The sequence below is a fragment of the Leuciscus leuciscus genome, assembly GCF_965113295.1.
Source record: "Leuciscus leuciscus genome assembly, chromosome: 13".
Lineage (NCBI taxonomy): Eukaryota > Metazoa > Chordata > Actinopteri > Cypriniformes > Leuciscidae > Leuciscus > Leuciscus leuciscus.
Window position 1 is genome coordinate 41,396,792 of NC_138737.1, and position 19,625 is coordinate 41,416,416.

The following is a 19,625-nucleotide window of genomic DNA, read 5'->3' on the forward strand; positions in this document are numbered from 1 at the left end:
TCGTCGGCGGCACAATTAACCATGCCGGGGACATAAATGGCACAAAGCGACCTCAGATGCTTCTAACTCCATAGAAGGAGATGGCGGGCGAGTTGCAACATGCGACGGTAGCGTAGACCACCTTGATGGTTGATGTACGCAACGGTCGCAGTGTTGTCCGTACGAACCAGTACATGTTTGTTGAGCAGCAGCGTGTGTGCCCTGCCTGCAGCCGGCTCGACTCTGAGGCCTGGGTGAAGGCTGCTGCTGTGGCCTAGTGGGAGCAGAGGTGGCAGCAGGGGGACGCCCTTGGCAACGAGTAAGCAGAGGATCTGCCGCCGGCGGATGGGTAGAGGCAGCAGTGGGCCGCCGGGGAAGGATGTGCCGGATCACCTCCGTCTGCTTCTGGGCGGCGGAGAACTGTTGGGCGAAGTTCTCCACCGCGTCGCCGAAGAGCCCAACCTGGGAAATGGGGGAGTCCAGGAACCGAGACTTGTTGGCCTCCCTCATATCGGCCAGGTTGAGCCAGAGATGGTGCTCCTGGACCAATAAGGTGGACATCGCCAGACTGACTGCGTGGGCCGCAACCTTCGTACCCCAGAGGACACGGTTGATTGCGGTGCGGAGCTCATCCATGAGCTCACGGTCTGGACTGGTCATGGTACTCTTGTTTGGCCAGAGGGAACGCTAGAGCGGGGCATGGGAGTGGGGAGTTTCGATCTTAGCACAGAGAGGCCGGCTCAGAATTGCTCTTCAGAAACCTACAGGTGATTTCACGGACACTAAGGCCAATATTCTTTTACAGTCTATTGTTCTGACGAGTCACAGGCGGTCTGTTCCGCGAACAGGTTCTTTCGGACAGTTCGTTTCAATGAGCCAGTTCAAAAAAACGATTCACTGGTTAGTTTATGTAATCATGCAATGACATTACGCAATTCCCTGTTTAAAGCACCCAATAATTATTTTCTAAAGCTAAAATTTCTAAAGCATATAAAGTGAATAAACATAAACCATGAGAAACCATAAAGCAGTGTTATTTTATCTGGTCTCTCTCTTCTCTTGTAGTTTAGAGGCTCAATCCCTGCGGCGGCTGTGAAGCTCCATCTACCCCTGTCCTGCCCGCTGTCAGCAGCTCTGGGTCCCATCATGCCTCACGGCATCACCAGCGGCCCGTTGCCCGTCATCCAGCGGGGCGGATACCTGATGCCCACCGCCCCCTTCGCTGGGATGATGCCAGCCCCTGTGTATCCACACCAGTGGTCCGGTTTGCCCAGTCCGGTGGGAATGTTTGGCACGGCCGCTATGGTCCCGTATCCGACCATGGCCGGCCCGGCACTGCAGACGTTTCCTCTGGTGGTCAAAAGCCCAGACGCCCCAATGTGCCCCAGCAAAGCCAGGACTGCATGAGCGCTTCAAACACTCTTCTGCATAAGGCTAATCAATACACACTTGCAGATGGATAATCACGCAAACTCAAACTGACTGGGAGTTCCTGCAACACGTTTTAACTCGGCTTCAGGATCAAACCATAATCTCTCCTCAATGTCTGTGTGCTTTAGATCAGTGGTTCCCAATTCCAGTCCTCGTGACCCACTGCTCTGCACATTTTGTATGTCTCCCTTATTTAACACACCTGAAACAGATCATCAGCTCATTAGGAGAGACTCCATGAACTGAACTGAGTGTGTCAGATAAGAGAGACCTACAAAATGTGCAGAGCAGTGGGTCACGAGGACTGGAATTGGGAACCACTGCTTTAGATCGCTGTTGGATGGGAGACGCGTCTGAAGCCTTTGAGCCTGTAAATATGAGGTGTGAGTTTGTGTGTGTGTGTGTGTGTGTGTGTGTGTGTGTGTGTGTGTGTGTGTGTGTGTGTGTGTGTGTGTGTGTGTGTGTGAATGTGGGCATGAGGAGTGTGTTAATGTATCAAACCAGTCCTGTGGGCGCCGCTTGCACGTTTGTTTGTTTGAATATGAATTAAGGAGTGTTAGTGTTAAGGGTTCGGCTGAGATTAGGCCTTCAATTCTACTGCCATGAAGTATCATTTCATAATCATTTTGGTGATTGACTAAAACATACGGATACATAAACAGGCATATTGGGCCTTATTAATGAAACAGGAGCAGAATAAATGTAGTCATTCTTATCTAAATCTCATGACGATTTGTGTAAGAATGGAAAAAATACATAAATGTTTTATGAAAGCGTCCCAGTGCTGCACGTTGATTATGGTCAGAAATATCAGTCCTGTTTTCCAATTATACGCGTTTCATTCATTTACAGCACTTTCATTGGCGGTTTACAGGATTATCCAGCAATTTCAGACCACAGGACAAAATCATTACTTTAAGAAACACAATTCAGGATGATGTAGTGCCTTGATCGGTCATCAGTTTTCCCTCGAAAGGTATGAATCGGTTTTAAAGGGGGGAAAACATTCCTCTTCTGTTCCTAATGCAATGGCGTGTTTTTTTTATTTTTATTTTTTTTATTTACGTCCCCTTTCAGTTGAAGCAAGTTTGCATTAAATATAAACCTAATCATTTGAAGTGTAGCTTGCAGATTGATGAACGAATGCAGTTGATGTCTGGGTTTCTGATTGGTTACAATCATTCATAAGCAATACTGCACTAAGCACAGAGTCTCAGACGTGTTTGAGGAACGACTGGTTTACACTGCGATGATCTGATGAACGATGCATGCCATCAAAGCGTCGCGGACGCCCAAATACAGAATTAAGAATTACTGTGTAAACGTGCTCTTATAAGTGCGCCGCCTTCCCTCTTTACAGCGTAACACAGGGACTGAATGCAGGTTTGACTCTGAATGTGTGTCAAAATGACATTGCATGTGATTCACCCTCCCTGTTACGTTCTGCATTATCCTAACCCATAATGTGAACATTGACAAACTACTTTACATTTGACTGTTTTACCAAATGTATCATTTTTATTTGCTTTGCATAGTGGCTGAGTTTATTCCTTCTTGCACAGTGTTAATGATGTTGAGTTTTAATTTCTTTTAAGAGGGCAGTGCAATTGTTAATCATGACTCATATTTATTGTTGTTTTAAATAAAAGCGATCCAGCATGAGGAAGAGCAAGAGTTTGAATATTAGCTCACAGGTGTACAAAACGTATTTGCATCCAAAATCCACATCCCAACATAAAGTCTGGTTTTATTTGTATGTTTGTATGATTCAATCTTTAGTCAGGGTTATATTTCTATTATAACTGCCAAACTGTGAATTGTACAGTCCTCTAGTATTTATTTCCTCAGTGCTTAGTTTTGCTGCAGCTTCTGTCCTGTAATGTGTTTTTCATGCATTTGTACAGGATGTTAATCAATGATCTGCAGTTAGAAACGTTTCCGGGAGGTTTCTGATGTTTTGTTCTTGCCGTTATTAATGCTGATAATATATCTGGCAATAATTACTCCACTTTACCATGTTTGTGTCTCACGGATCTGATGGTTATGGACTTTTCCCGGTCTTTTCTCTGTGAATGATTGCTTCCCCTTCTCCGCATTACTTTGCTCCGCTCAGATCCAAACGAAATGCACTCACAACACAGACTGTGTACAAGTTTAATTAAGAATAAATCAATATTTTGTGCTTAATAGCTACTGTGTTCTTGTGGTTTTTCACAGGCGTAAACAGTGATTATCTGAGCCGTGCTCTTGAGGTACAGGTACACTGTAAAAAATAATAATATGAATAAGAAGAGAAAACAATATCCCTGATATTTTGTGCTTCTAAGATCCTATGGAGAAAATTACCAGGATAAACACTAATGTTGGTTGATACAAATATGTTGCACGATATATTAGACTTATGCCCCACTAGACTTTTACGGAAAATTTCGTTTGGTCCCCAGGGGCCACTGCAGGAATACAAACAAACGCAAGCATGCACACACACTGACATCCACACGCACAGACACACACCCATACACACACATACAAATCCACATGCACAGACACACACACACACAAACACACACGCGCACACACATGTACGCACGCATACATACACGCACAGACACACACACACACACACACAGACACACACATACACAAACACACACACACACACACACACACACACACACACACACACACACACACACACACACACACACACACACACACACACACACACACACACAGACAGACATGCACATACTACTACTTTTTTATACATAAACACGCAATACAGCCAAATTGCTCCACGTCATTTATTTTTGTGGAAAGCCAGTGCAGGCCTGAGCGGCGGTCATATTTTGTACCGCCATGCGGTACATCTAGTTTTTTTTTCTTCTTAAATGGATCTTCCAGTAAAATGTGTCGATGTGTCGTGAACAGCATATTCTAGAGCAGGTGTGGGAAAAGTTTAGAGAAAAACTGTAAAAAATAAATAATAATAAAAAAAAGATTTAACTAAAAGAAATGGATAAAACTGAAAAAATTAATACATTTAAAAAAAGAATAAATTGATAAAAGAATAAATTAAATTAAATTTGATGTAAATAAAAGATAAAAATATAAACATTTGATTAAAATAAATAAATTGATAAAAATAAATAACATTTGATTTAAATAAAACAAATACATTTAACAGTACAGTAATATAGTGAGTAGAAAAGAATGCAATAATGTAGCATATGTGTATATATAAATAAACAGTGATGTGACTGAATGTATATTGATATTATATTTAAGAAGTGTCTTTATGCTAATAAAGTGAGTATGTTTTTCATAATTAACAAGAAATACTAAATAAGTGTTAAAGGTGCTGACGAGTGATCCATGAGAGACAAACCTTTGTCACATCAGCAGATAAACAGAGGAGTGTTTATCACTGAAACTTCAGCATGAGAAGAAATCATTATAAGAGAGAGGGAGCATGACAGACCCTGGAGAAACTCTGTGACCAATAAAGAAGAGCAATAAATAAAACACGAATAAGGGTTTTGAGATCTTTTATTTTTAATTATAAAAAAAAAAAAAAAAAAAAATCCAAGGCTTTATAGCATTATATCTTAATGTTTCAATGCCAATTAATTTTGAATAGGCTTAGATTTAGTTAATTTTACCTAAAGAAATCCTGATGTTGTTCTTTGACTTGTTTCAACACACCAACTTGATCAGAAGCTCCACCCTCTTACAACACTAACCAGGAAGAGGCTGCTGTTATTTCTCTTTCCTGCCATACTGACTTTGTCTCGACAAAAGCAATAAAGAATCAGTGATCAGTGGAGTAAGAAGGGAATAATTTTACAGAAGAATTTGAGAAGTTTCTTTCTGAACAAGTTTGTTTCTGATCTTTGTGATTCTCATGGTGAATCATTTTTTAAACCGTCGATCAGAAAGTGAAAGTAAAGTTTAGATTGCTGGAGCTCAAACAGTGAAAATGGCTTCAGCAGCTGAAGATGATTATATTTGTCCTGTGTGTCATGAAATCTACAAGGCTCCTGTTCTTTTATCCTGTAGTCACAGTTTCTGTAAAGAGTGTCTTCAACAGTACTGGAGAACCAAGGGATCTCAGGAGTGTCCTGTCTGCAGGAGAACCTCAAGATCTAATCCTCCATTTAATCTTGCGTTAAGAAACTTGTGTGAGTCGTTCCTGAAGGAGAGAAATGAGAGGCGTTCATCAGGGTCTGAGGAGATCTGCAGTTTACACAGTGAGAAACTCAAACTCTTCTGTCTGGAGGACAAACAGCCTGTGTGTTTAGTGTGCAGAGATTCAAAACAACATGACAATCATAAATTCAGACCCATCGGTGAAGTGGTTTCATCATATAAGGTAAGACAAATGTTTCTTGATTCACATGTAAAGAATCATAACGAGTCATAAACACAGATCGTTCCGGATACTAACGTATCCTCAGTTCCCTGAGATCATGAGCATTGCATCAGTAACTGACATATCTGAGTAAACTTAGTGAGGAAAACTTAGTTTTTCACTGAATACTGAAGCCTGATTGGTTTACATCTCTGCACCTGCACAGACAAAGGGCTTTTCAGTCCGCCAAAACAGGGCCGACTGCCTATTTAAGTCACACCGAAAGCCATTTTCTGAATTTTTCTACTGATGAGCGGCAGCATCGACTTGTGTACAGTAGCACAACAAACTAGACAATACTCATTCCCGTTATCTCAGTGAACCAGGGTTACGTTTAGGGATGGGGAAATGAAGCCTCATGAATCACTGAGGCTTTCCCCTGACTGTTCCGGGAAAAGATTCAAAGCTTCGAGAGTGTCGAGAACAGCGCTGAGAGCAGCGCCATCTGGTGCTTATTTAAAATAAAGCAGCCAGAAGCCTGTTTTAGAAGCTCTGGCAGATGAAGCAACCACAACACACTCCATAGTTTCAATGTTATGTGTACAAATAAAAACCTTACATGTTTGTGTTTGATTTGTTCATTAAATAAATTATTTTACCCATTAAAGTGTGACAATTAAAATATAAAATGAGCTTATATGATTCAATAAGATCTAATGTAGGCTCTATATATATTTCTCTCTCTCTCTCTACACACACACACACACACACACACACACACACACACACACACACACACACACACACACACACACACAATGAATAAGGACATTGTCTGATAGGATCATCTGTTATTAAATGTGCTTATGACACTTGTTACTGATAGTGCTTAATCAACTGTAGGAATGACAGAAAGTTGATAAAGTTTTTAATTATTTTTATATTTTTGGATGTTGCCATTGCTCTAAATACAAACCCTTCACCAAACACCAACACCCCAATCCCACCCTAAACCCCAATACCAACACCAAATTACCTAAAATCACCAAAAAGTACAAAGATTTTACAAAAACAAAAAGACACAACAACAAAAAATAATAGCCTAAGTAGCGAAAAATTAATTTTGCTTATTTAAATGTAATATATTGTTTAACTTTCAAAGTAGGCTAAAGCACTCTCCTCACAAACACATCAACCAGACTGAGGCAACGACTCGTTAAATACGATCTGGAGTTCGAGCCTTCTGACACCCAAAGCGAAACGCGCACGTGACTGGAGAGAAAGTGAGGCTTCGTTTGTCATCGATCACGTGACTCTAGTAAACCAATACACACCCCGATACGGGGCTTCACTAGAAATTGTTTCGCTTGTGTGATACGCGCATCGATGCTTCAGTGTCATATGTAACATCACTAGTTACGTTAGTAACTGGAACATTCCCTTTCGATACTGTTCACTCGCCTTGCATAAGTAGCTGACACTTATGGGGAACTCAATCCAAGAGCGTCGTGCTACTAGTGCAGAGTGGAAGAGAGCTTTATGACCTGAGCTCTAAAGGGTGTGGAAAGCATCTTAAGCACATAGCCTTGTGTTGGTCTAAGGAGGACTTTACTGTCATTAGGCCCAAACTCGAGACAGAATGCGTCCACTGAAAGACCCTGCAGATCACCAACTCGCTTGACCGATGCCAGAGCCGGCAGAAGGGCGTCTTTAGCGAGAGAGGCTGAAGGTCGGCCGTTGTGAGGAGCAAAGATCTTTGTGCGATCAGGCCTTCGATTAGGCCAAAAACAACCAATCATTGAGGTAATTCAGGAGGTGATCTCCATCTGTCTCAGGGGGAGAGGGCCGCATCCACGAATATCATAAGAGTGCGTGAAGCAAGACACAGTCTGAATGGTAGGACTGTAGGATGGTAAGCCCCTTCAAACATGAATCTCAAGAACTGTGATGAGAGGCTATTTGAATATTAAAGTACGCATCCGTGTGGTTCAGACATCTCAAATCCATCTTCACTGGAACGAGGAAGAAGCGGCTGTAAAAGCCTGAGTCACCCTTCACTAGCAGAGCTTGTGCTTCAGCTCGGAGGACGTGAGCGTCGATGAGACTGAAGTGTTAGTCACACTCCTGAAGCAGGGGAGCCTGAGAGAGAACTGGAGCGAGTAACTCCGTCAGACATGAACCAATCAGGCTTCAGTAATCAGTGTTGATCTGATTGAACAGGGCTGCAGTGATCAGGACTGGTTGTGTTTAGTCCAGCTGAACTACAATATAAATGCAGTTTCATAGATTTGAGGAATTAGTAACTACGGGGGCAAATACATTTTCACGCCGGCCCAGTTGGTATTGGAGAGCCTTTTTGTTTCAATAAATAACATTGTCATTTACAAACTGTACTTTGTGTTTACTCAGATTGCCTTTGTTTTATGGTAGGTTTTCATTTCTGAATCAATTTAGTATGAGATGGGGGAAAATACTTTCACTGCATTATATGATCATATCACTGTATTGTCTTCTCTTCACTGTAATCTGGTGTTTTAATGTATTTTTGTTCAATTCTAGGAGGAGCTCAATACAGCACTGAAGTCCTTACAGGAGAAACTTCAACACAATGAAGAAATGCAAGCAGAGTTTGAGAAAACAGTTCAACACATCAAGGTGAGGAAACAGAAACGAGAGTCATTTTCATTACAGCTGTTGGATCACTATATACAGTTATGATTTGATATAATGTATTCCAGTTTATTATTTCTGTAAATGACTAGCAGCTTCTGCTTCTGGATCCGTTTTATGTCGGGTATCCGAGTTTATCTTGGATATTAATGATGTGTGTCGATTGAGATGATTGAAGTGAATGTGCTTTGATTTCAGTCTCAAGCTGAGCACACAGAGCGTCAGATTAAACAACAGTTTGAGAAGCTTCATCAGTTTCTCAGAGATGAAGAAGAAGCTACAGTCACTGCACTGAGGGAGGAAGAGGAGCAGAAGAAGCAGAGGATGAAGGAGAAGCTGGAGGAGATGAACACACACATCTCAGCTCTTTCACACACAATCAAAGACATGGAGGAGATGATGAAAGCCAATGACGTCTGCTTTCTGAAGGTCTGATTTCAGATCATTGGTTGATTGATTGATGATTGATTGAGTTCTTGATGATAAATGGTGTGTTTGTTCTGCAGGAGTTTCCAGTCTCAATGAAAAGGTGAGTGATCTGCTCCTGTCTCTGGTCTCTCTGGTTCCGATCCAAAGCCACTGCAGTTCTGACTCCTGAATGTTCTTCCAGAGTCCAGAGATCACAGCCGGATCCACAGATGGCTTCTGGAACTTTGATTCATGTGCCACGATACTTGGGCAACCTGCCGTTCAGAGTCTGGAAGAAGATGCAGGACATCGTCCAAAACAGTGAGTCTGACAGCAGGAGATCTGAGCTGGACATGATGGATGGGTGGAGAGTTAGAGGCTCTTCATGACAGAGATAGATAGATAGATAGATAGATAGATAGATAGATAGATAGATAGATAGATGAATAGATAGATAGATAGATGAATAGATAGATAGATAGATAGATAGATAGATAGATAGATAGATAGATAGATAGATAGATACGAGTGTGGTGTTTGTTAGGTTACAATTTGTTTTTTAAATGTCTCAGAATAATAACAATAATAACTAGAATGTACATTTCCTGAAGAAAATGTGAGTGGTGCTTGCAGTGGCAAAACTCTGAACTAGGCAGATGCTAACACAATTAGCATTTTGTTAACATGATGCTAACACATTTATCATGTTGTTAACACAATTAGCATGTTCTTAGCATGATGCTAACATGTTTAACATTTTGCAAACATCTTTTTAACGAACTGCTAACAAGATTAGCATGTTGCTAGCATGATGCTAACACAATCACCATGTTTCTTGCATGTTGTGAACGTGGTGCTAACATGATTAGCATGCTGCTACTGCGTTTTAGTTAGCATTGTTGACAAGTTTTAACACTTAGCTAATCGCTATTAGCATGTAGCTATTCTGCTAGCATGTGTAGCATGATGGAAGTCCTGTTTGCTAGCATTAGAGGTGGGCAGATCGATCCTGATATCGATAATATCGATACCAACGTTGGTATCGGTATTGATCGATACCAACGTGAAAATATCGATACTTAAGTTTCAGTTTCTCTCGTTTTGCGACCTGACCGTGTTTGTCAAAATGCTGCTGCTGTCAAAGAGCAGAGCAAGCTCTCTGTAATCCTCCTCCCAAGAGTGCTGCTCGTGCTCGACAGCACTGCTCTCCCCCTCTCCTGTGTTGTACCGTCACGTGACTCACCACTAGCTCTACCACCAGCAGTCAGGCGCGCGCTCGCTCGCTCAGCCACGCATTTCTCTACAGCACAGTCAGTCAGAGACGGAGAATGGCAGCAGAGAGAAAGAGGAGCGTTGTATGGCTGTATTTTCAGGCCGAAAATGAGACAACAGCGACTTGTACCATTTGTAGAAAGTCTTTAAAATACAGTGGCAATACAACTAATTTGTACAAACATATGAAAAATCACGGACCAGAAAATGCAGAGCTGCAGAAACGGAGAGAGGAGGAGAAAAATCACCCACCCCCACCCCCACCCCCTGGCCCAGACAGACCCGCGACTCAGAGGCAGAAGTCACTGCCAGAGGCATTTCAGTTTGGCAGAGAATATCCAGGTAGATAAGAGTGATGAAAGACATATTTTAGTCATCTTCAGCATTAGTTAATAATAATTAATAACTGGTCATTTGTTACTTTAGTCAACTTAAGAATTATGCTAAGACCTAGAAGTAATACATTAATTCCATTGAAGCGTGTTATTTAAATGAATACATTTACTGGAACTGAAACAAATATACTGAATAATGTAGGTCATATTTGATATTTGAATATAATTACCCTTTTTGTGTTAGCTGTGAAAGGGATACTAGTTTCTATATTTAAACTACACGTAGATGTGCACCAGACTTAATTATTTTTATTATTTATCTTAGCTGATTCTCCAAGAGCAGTGGAAATTACAAGGCGCCTAGCAGAAATGATTGTGAAGGACCTGCAGCCTCTTTCCATAGTGGAAGATGTCGGCTTCAGGAATTTTGTAAAGACACTTGAGCCACGGTACAAAATTCCAAGTAGGAAAACTCTGATGGAGGGGAAAATACCTGCACTTTATGAAGACTGCTCCTCTAAGGTCAGAAAGGCATTAAGCAGTGTGGACAATGTTGTGCTGACAACTGACATGTGGACATCAACAGCGACAGAGGCATATTTAACAGTCTCATGCCACATCATAGATGAAAACTGGCAAATGCTGGCATACGTGCTTGAAACGTGCTCTGTTTCTGGACAACACACTGCAGACAATATTTGTTCGCAGTTAACCAGAATTGCGGAAGAATGGAGCATTTCAGAAAAGATTCAGGCTGTAGTAACAGACAATGGCGCCAACATGGTTGCTGCTGTGCGTAAAGCAGGTTGGTCACACTACCCATGTTTTGCACACACTTTAAATTTGGTGGTGAAAGACTCTCTCAAGGCTCACCCTGACATACTAGAACTCCAGAAGAGAAGTAGTGCTATAGTTACTTACTTTCACCACAGCACTAGAGCTGCAGACAAGCTAAAAGAAATCCAAAAGCAGCAGAAGTTCCCTGAACATAAACTTCTTCAAGCAGTTGAGACAAGGTGGAACTCTGTCTTCTACATGTGGGAGAGATTGTTGGAGCAAAAAGAGGCAGTTACCACAGCCCTCTGTCTACTTGGCAAGAGCTCGCTTTGCTTGAATGAGGAGCAATGGTCTGTTATCAGTCTCTCTATTGACGCACTGAGACCATTTGAAGAAGCAACCAGGGAGGTATCTACTGAAAAACATGTTTCAGTTTCGAAGGTGATTCCCCTGGTTTCAGTGCTCCTGAGAACTGCTTCAGCTTCTGAGCGACAAGGTAGCAAGCTAGCTGCTGAGCTGTCAGCACAATGCCATCATCGTTTCAGGGCTATTGAGACATTTTATGGTCTTGCTGTCAGCACCTATCTGGACATTCGATTTAAAAACCTGGGATTCCGTGACTCTGCAAATGTTGAGCCTGTAAAAGCTCGACTCATTACAGAAATGCAGTCAATGAGTGAGACCTCAGCACCTTCAACATCTGGATTAAGCTCTGCCACCAGCTCTGCCACCACCTCTGCCACCAGCTCTGCCACCACCTCTGCCACCAGCCCTGCTACCAGCTCTGCCACCAGCTCTGCTTCAGCCCCTACAACTAGTTCAAGCTTGTCTGCAGGGGCTCCTGCATCCCCACCTGCAGCAAAAGGTGGGATATGGGAAAATTTTGACTCTCAGGTCCTTGCATCTCAGCAGCATCGGACAACTAGCACAGATGCACTAATTGAACTGCGCAGGTACTCAGAAGAGAGGCCAATTCCTCGTAATCAGGATACACTACTTTGGTGGAAAAACAACGCACAAACATTCCCCTCTCTTAGCAAACTTGCGAAGAAAAACCTGGGAGTGGTTGCAACATCAGTGCCAGCTGAGAGGATTTTTTCAAAGGCAGGACAGTTAATTAGTCACAGGCGATCTGCAATAAAAGCAAAAAATGTGAACATGATTCTGTTCCTGAACAAAAACCTCTAACCAAAACCTCTTTTCTGCACAGGGGAACAGGGACCACAGGGGATTCTGGGAGTATTTCTTTGAACTGAAGGCTTTGGTTGTTGTTTAATTTTTAATTTTTACATTTTATATTTTGTATTTACAGTAATTGTTTTTTATTTATGATTTTATTTTTTCAAATCCTGAAAAGTGCACTAAAGAGGAGAAACTTTATTTTATTCTCATATCTTATTACAAGGAGAATTTGTTTTACATTTTTTATATTTATTGTGAAGTGCACTAAAGAGGAGAAACATTTTTTTGTTAACATGCTACTTGAAAAGAGAATTTGTTTTTACATTTTTTATATTTGTGAAGTAATAATTTTGTAACTTTGTTTATTTAAATAAAACAGAAGTAACCAAAAGTTGTTTCTGAATAAAAGCTTTTGTAGTACTGATTAATAACCCAAAATGCAAATCACAAAAACAAATTAAAAGTCATGAAAATTCATTTAGATTTAGGTTGAAGACGCATCCACCTTAATTATTAAAAAGTATCGGTATCGGTATCGGTATCGGCGATACTGGCCCTGTATTTACTTGGTATCGGATCGATACCAAATCTAGCGGTATCGCACACCTCTAGCTAGCATTAGTCAAAGGAACCAACCACCATGTATCTATGATGTTCTGGTGCAGAGATATAGGTCTTGCTGAGCAGTTGCTAGGGTACTCTGTTTAGTTGCTAGGGAGTGGCTTGGCAGCTGCCAATGATGTTACTTCAAAGGCTGCTTGCCATTATGAATGATATAAACCAACCGCAACTCCTCTATGACATTCAGATTACAAGATATCCCTCTTTGGATTGGGTTGCTAGGGTGCTCGACAATGGTTGCTAGGGTGCTCGACAATGGTTGCTAGGGCGTGGCTAGTAAGTGTTAAAGGTGATTGATGATTGTAAGTCAAACCCAACAGACAGTCATAATAAACTAATTTAAAACAAAACACAGACTATAAGAGCCAATAAAATGAAGATGATCAGATGAAGATCAGACACACACTTACAGTTCTTCATCTACAGCATAAATCTACACAGATCTCATTGAGTTATTGTTATTTAACTTTCCCAAAGTATCAGTTTCTCTTGATGGACACAAATGTCTGAATCTCATATTTAATGTTTGTAGTTGATGCCGTTAAACGCTGATGATAAAAACGAGTGTGAAACTAATAACAGCACTGACAGTGATCAGAGGAAAATGTGTTTGATCAACAGGACGAGTGTCATAATTCATAATAATCTGTGTTGGGTTCACTCTTGATCATTATATGAAGATCAGAATAAAAGCATCTGTTGATTGTGTTTCATCAGCTCCTGTGATTCTGGATCCAAACACGGCTCATCCAGATCTCGTCCTGTCTGATGATCTGACCAGTGTGACAAACAGCTCATATCATCCTGTTCCTGATAATCCAGAGAGATTTGACTATTATGACTGTGTTCTGGGTTCAGAGGGTTTTAACTCAGGAACACACTGCTGGGATGTGGAGGTTAAAGAGTGTTTTTACTGGACTCTTGGAGTAACTACAGCATCAGTCCAGAGGAAGGGAGATGATTTCTTCAACACTGATGTCTGGTGTGTGGAGTATGATCAGTTCGGATTGTTTTCAGGTTCTGGTTTTCTTGTTAAACAGAAGCTTGATCGTGTGAGAGTGAATCTGGACTATGACGGAGGAACGGTGTCGTTCTCTGATCCTGTAACTAACACACATCTACACACATTCACAACCACCTTCACTCACACACTCTTTCCATTCTTCCGGTGTTCTTCCTCTCTGAGGATCTTACCGGTCAATAGTCAGTAAACGTCACTCCTGTAGATCTGGATCTTCCTGCTTTCATCATGTTTCCAATATTTAATCCATATCACATGAGTAAGAGTGCTGTTGATCTGAATATCAGTACGGTGGCTGTGATTGGGCCGTGATGATCACATGACTGATATCCAGCACTACAGAAACACTCAGATCAATAAGAAGTTTTCATTTATATTCCACTTCACACAATTAGACCGATTAGAGACCGTTTTAGCATTCATGTTTTCAGGAGAATTGACATTTACCAGATTATTTCAGTCAATGTGTGTTTATTCATTTCTAACTTTTTGTATCATAATTATGATTACATACCATATTTTTTTCTTGTATTACATCAAATCACTGAAGCAGTAAATTCTGCACATTCTCAGTGTTTGTTCAACATGAGACTAAATGAATAATTATTTCAGTTATAGAGGAGAAATGATCATTTGTTCATTGGAATAAATGGATGTAAAAGGTTCTTGCTGATAATCTTGTGTTTTAAATAAATAAATAATATGTGATTATGTGATTTAATGCTCAGAGTGAAAGATTAAATGTTTGGGATGATAATTAGGGTTTAAGTCGTGGAAACAATACTTTACAGACGTAACATGTTTATTTTACCTTTCTTTCTGCCTTTACTGGAAACTCCTTCAGTCTTCCTGCGTTCGACAGACACACATTTGTAGTTTTGACGAGCGGCAGAGATTTACAAGCCTCTGTTTTCCTCAAACAACATGTTATTATATATTATTATATTGTATACAAACAATTATTTTTATTAAAAAGTGTCATGATTTTTTGTTCTTCATTTTAAAGACTATTTAGATCAACACTTGATCCAGCAATATTCAGAAACGGGTGCAGCTATTAGGCTATTTCTCTGTTTAACTTTTTTTAGATTATAAAAAAGACAAAATTACAAATATAAGGAAGAATGATGTTTGAGAGGTAATATGTATTATTCTTACCAATAGTGATCAAATAATAAAATATACAATTTAATTATATGAATATTATGAACCTTTTTAACGGTGCTTTATAACGGGATCAACAAATACAGCTTCTGTCATGTGACGCCATATTTATTTGCTTTAAAACCCTTTTTCTCGACAGAAAGTGTTTCCAAACTAGTTTTTCGCAACATTTGAGGTTAAATGGAAAAAGATTCGATGATCGATAATTAATAAATGATCGATAATTGTCATTTTCATGTCGGTAAACATTTTGATGCACTAAACCTTTTTTCACAAACAATCTTTACTGGAAACATAAATCTAATATTCGATGTAAATATACTTTGACACTTTAGTTGACTCACCAGATAATAAGCACAATAATTATTCCATCTATGTATTTTTTTCTAACATATTGTCTATAGGTCACCAAAATGAAGGTTGACCGATTTAATTCAGCATCAGATATGGTAAACCCAGAAACTCACAAATCTGAGCATCCGTGTTAATATTTTAATAAAATAAAATATTTTAAACTTTTTAAATGCAAGTACAGTAGAGACCAAAAGTGATGCCCAGCCTAGGACAATCTCTCAAATATTATTATAAATGTGTTACAGATTTTGTAGTCATATTGCATGGTTGTGCTTGGAGTTTATTGTTTTATTTGTGATTATAAATCAAAGAAACATGATAAATTGTGCCGACATAATTTTTGTCCAGACTGTCATACAAAGATATTTTGAGGACATGCAGAAACAAGAGAGAACCAACTAAATATTAATAACTGATTATGTTGTAGTCAATGTTTGCTTTTTTTTTCTGTCAGCTTTTAGTTTTTCAATGCGTTTTTTGTTTTGTTAGCATAGTTAAACCTGTAGCTGTAGTTTGCCTTTTTTGCCAAATATTACTTAAAGGGATACTTCACAGATTAGCATTAAGCTTTGTATCAGTAGAAACCCGGTAGTATTTTGGAGTGACCGTGCTTCCCTCCCTCATGTCCCCCTGAGACCAGAGATTTCTGGATTGTGTGTCTGGAAAAAAACCTCAGATGACACAAAAATCATCATTTAGCTCATCTGAGGCTCTTCTGTCCAGAGGCGAGAGACTCCAGCCAGTAGGAGGAGCTCGTCCCGCATGTGTTCAACCCGCCCATAGGGGAACTCTAGTCTAGTCGCCTAGTTGTGTCATTTCTCCCGACACTGCCCTCTGTAACCGGTGGGCGTGGCTTGGGTGTGGCCTCGTAGAGCAGCGAAGCAAGTGCATTCTGGGAGTTGTTGTCTTTCATCCACATGAGCCAAAAATACATTTTCTGGCTTTTCTCAGTCTAGAACGCACCAACTTCTAAAATAATTTCACATTTCTACTACATAAATTACCCAATTTAAATACGCATTCATCTTTCAAGGGGCAAAATATCCCTTTAATAGTGGATTTCAAGGAAAGATTATAGAAACGCTTTCTTCAGGGATTGGAAGGTGGATTATGCACATAGATATCTAAACCCCCATATATACACTTGTACACTTGGTTTAAATCGGATTTTTCTCAGAAATCACGTAGGCTATTGTTGGAACGTTTTTTCTTTCTTCAAAGCAGACCAGGAGACGTTGGGATCACATTCAAACAGAAGAGTTTCTTTATTCGAGTGCGGCTGCGGTTCGTCCAACAAAATCTAACTAAGGGAACTTTACATGGTATCTTATAGGCATTTTAGGAGGAGGGACTTTTGAAGGTGGAGACAAATTCAAACAAAGCATGTTACAGGTTTAGGTAACACTCTAGACTGAGGGTCTGGCCAATCCTAATTCAATCAGCATAAGGCTCCAAGAGCCATTTGGGTCCGAAAGCCATTTGCAGAACAAAAGGTGAGATTCTCAGGGAATCATTCATGTGCTAATCCCATCAGTCTGAGTGAAACTGGGGCTTCAAGAGCCATTTAAAGACAAAAGGTGACTTACAATAGAGAAAAATAGGACTGGCAGAAACTGTTGTTACTATTATCCTAACCTAACCTTAAAATGCTAACTTCAATGTACTCAACTTTTACTGTTGCAACCTAAATTAAACATTTCATAAATTTGTAATACAACACTACATTTACATTTACATTTAGTCATTTAGCAGACGCCTTTCTCCAAAGCGACTTACAGATTAGGACAAAATTCAGCGAGTCATCATAAAGAGGCAAAAGCAACAACAACGCAAGAAGTGCTCAAAGTACGAAGTTCAGGTATTATTCAGAGTAGCATAAGCCTGATAAGTGATGTTACAAAGGGAAAGGAAAACTTTTTTTTTTTTTTTTTTTTTTTTTTCTATAAGGTTAAGTGCTCACGGAAGAGATTGGTTTTCAGCTGTCTTTTGAATGTTGTCAGGGATTCTGCATTCCGGATGAGGGTGGGGAGAGCGTTCCACCAGCATGGAACTGTGAATGAGAATGTTCTGGAAAGTGATTTTGTGGCTTTCTGTGATGGAACCACGAGACGTCGCTCGTTGACCGATCGTAGGTGTCTGGTAGGGATGTAGACTCGTAGGAGTGAGTGAAAGTAGGAGGGAGCTGAGCCTGTGATAGTTCTGTAAGCAAGCGTCAGTGCCTTGAACTTGATGCGAGCAGCGAGAGGTAGCCAGTGCAGAGAGATGAACAGAGGAGTGACGTGGGCCCTCTTGGGCTCGTTGAAGATAAGACGAGCTGCAGCATTCTGAATCATCTGTAGGGTTTTGGTTGCACATGCTGGAAGTCCAGCCAGAAGAGCATTGCAGTAGTCAAGCCTAGAGATGACCAGGGCCTGGACGATGAGTTGTGTTGCATGCTCAGTTAGGAAAGGCCTGATTTTCCTGATGTTGTGCAGTGCAAACCTGCATGATCGAGCTGTCTTTGAAATGTGATCTGTGAAGGTCAGCTGGTCATCAAACGTTACTCCAAGATTTCTGACCGATCTTGATGGGGTGATTAATGATGACTCTAGCTGGATGGTGAAGTCGTGCTGTAGAGACGGATTGGCAGGGAGGACGAGAAGCTCAGTCTTTGCCAGGTTGAGCTGCAGGTGATGTTCCTTCATCCATGTGGAGATGTCCGCCAGACAGCTTGAGACCCGTGCAGCTACTGTGGGATCATCTGGTTGAAAGGAGAGGAAGAGCTGCGTGTCATCAGCATAGCAGTGGTAGGAAAAACCGTGTGCCTGTATGATGTGTCCCAGTGATGTGGTGTAGATGGAGAAGAGGAGGGGACCAAGAACTGAACCCTGGGGAACCCCTGTGGTCAGCTGATGTGCTCTGGATACCTCACCTCTCCATGCGACCTTGAAGGACCTACCTGTGAGATAGGACTCAAACCAGTGGAGTGAAGTTCCTGTGATGCCCAGTGATGAGAGGGTGGACATAAGGATCTGATGATTCACCGTGTCGAAGGCAGCAGACAGATCCAGGAGAATGAGGACTGAAGATTTGGAAGCAGCTTTTGCGATCCGTAGGGCTTCTGTGACTGACAGTAATGCAGTCTCAGTTGAGTGTCCTTTCTTGAAGCCAGATTGGTTGACATCCAGCTGGTTGTTTAGAGACAAGAAGGATGTTAGTTGGTTGAAGACAGCTCTTTCAAGTGTCTTCGCAATGAATGGTAGGAGAGAGATAGGTCTGTAATTGTCTACAAATGATGTGTTTAGCGTTGGTTTTTTGAGCAGTGGAGTAACCCGAGCCTGCTTGAATGCTGTAGGGAAGGTGCCAGTATGGAGGGATGAGTTGATGATGTGTGTGAGTGATGGTAGAAGTGTGGGAGAGATGGCTTGTAGAAGGTGTGAGGGGATGGGGTCAAGCGGGCAGGTGGTAGGGTGACTGGAGAGGAGAAGTGTAGATACTTCTTCCTCGGTTAGCGAGGAAAAGGAGGACAGAGGGATATTGGCTGTGGAAGGGGTCGGTCTGGGTTCCTGTGTGTGTGGAGCTGAGAATTGACTGCTGATAGCTGTTGTGTTCTTGGTGAAGAAGTGCGCAAAATCGTCAGCAGTTAAGGAGGAGGCAGGTGGTGGTGTAGGTGGACAGAGGAGAGAGTTGAATGTCTTGAAGAGTAGTCGTGTGTTGGAGGAGCTGTTGATCTTGTTGTGGAAGTATGAAGATTTTGCAGCATGAACATCGACAGAAAAGGAGGAGAGGAGAAATTGATACATACTCAGGTCAGATGCGTCTTTTGATTTGTGCCATTTCCTCTCCGCTGCCCTGAGTTCGGTCCGGTGTTCCCGAAGAACCTCAGATAACCAGGGGTTAGAGGGAGTAGCGCGTGCTGGCCTGGAGGAGAGGGGGCAGATAATGTCTAGAGAAGAGATTAGAGTGGAGCATAAGGTGTCCGTTGCGGTATTCACATCCAGAGATGAGAATTGTGAGGGTGGGGGAAGAGAGGATGACACGGCAGAGGAAAGATGGGAGGGGGAAAGTGAGCGCAGGTTTC

The 19,625-nt window shown here is 41.2% G+C and overlaps 1 protein-coding gene across 1 annotated transcript; it reads left to right on the forward strand.

Annotated features, from left to right (window-relative positions):
- The first annotated feature begins 5,149 nt into the window (after nucleotides 1-5,149).
- On the forward strand, nucleotides 5,150-14,763 carry LOC309512000 (E3 ubiquitin-protein ligase TRIM39-like). Its single transcript, XM_082187405.1, has 6 exons — nucleotides 5,150-5,782; nucleotides 8,321-8,416; nucleotides 8,630-8,860; nucleotides 8,938-8,960; nucleotides 9,042-9,160; nucleotides 13,744-14,763. The coding sequence occupies exons 1-6, from the start codon at nucleotides 5,390-5,392 to the stop codon at nucleotides 14,235-14,237; spliced, it is 1,356 nt and encodes a 451-aa protein (XP_082043531.1). The 5' UTR covers nucleotides 5,150-5,389; the 3' UTR covers nucleotides 14,238-14,763.
- Nucleotides 14,764-19,625: the final 4,862 nt, after the last annotated feature.

Coding starts and splice junctions, on each gene's coding strand:
- LOC309512000 (XM_082187405.1), top strand. CDS start 5,390: ATGGCTTCAGCAGCTGAAGATGATTATATTTGTCCTGTGTGTCATGAA. Junction 8,417..8,629: donor AAACAGTTCAACACATCAAG/GTGAGGAAACAG, acceptor CTTTGATTTCAG/TCTCAAGCTGAGCACACAGA. Junction 9,161..13,743: donor GCAGGACATCGTCCAAAACA/GTGAGTCTGACA, acceptor GTGTTTCATCAG/CTCCTGTGATTCTGGATCCA.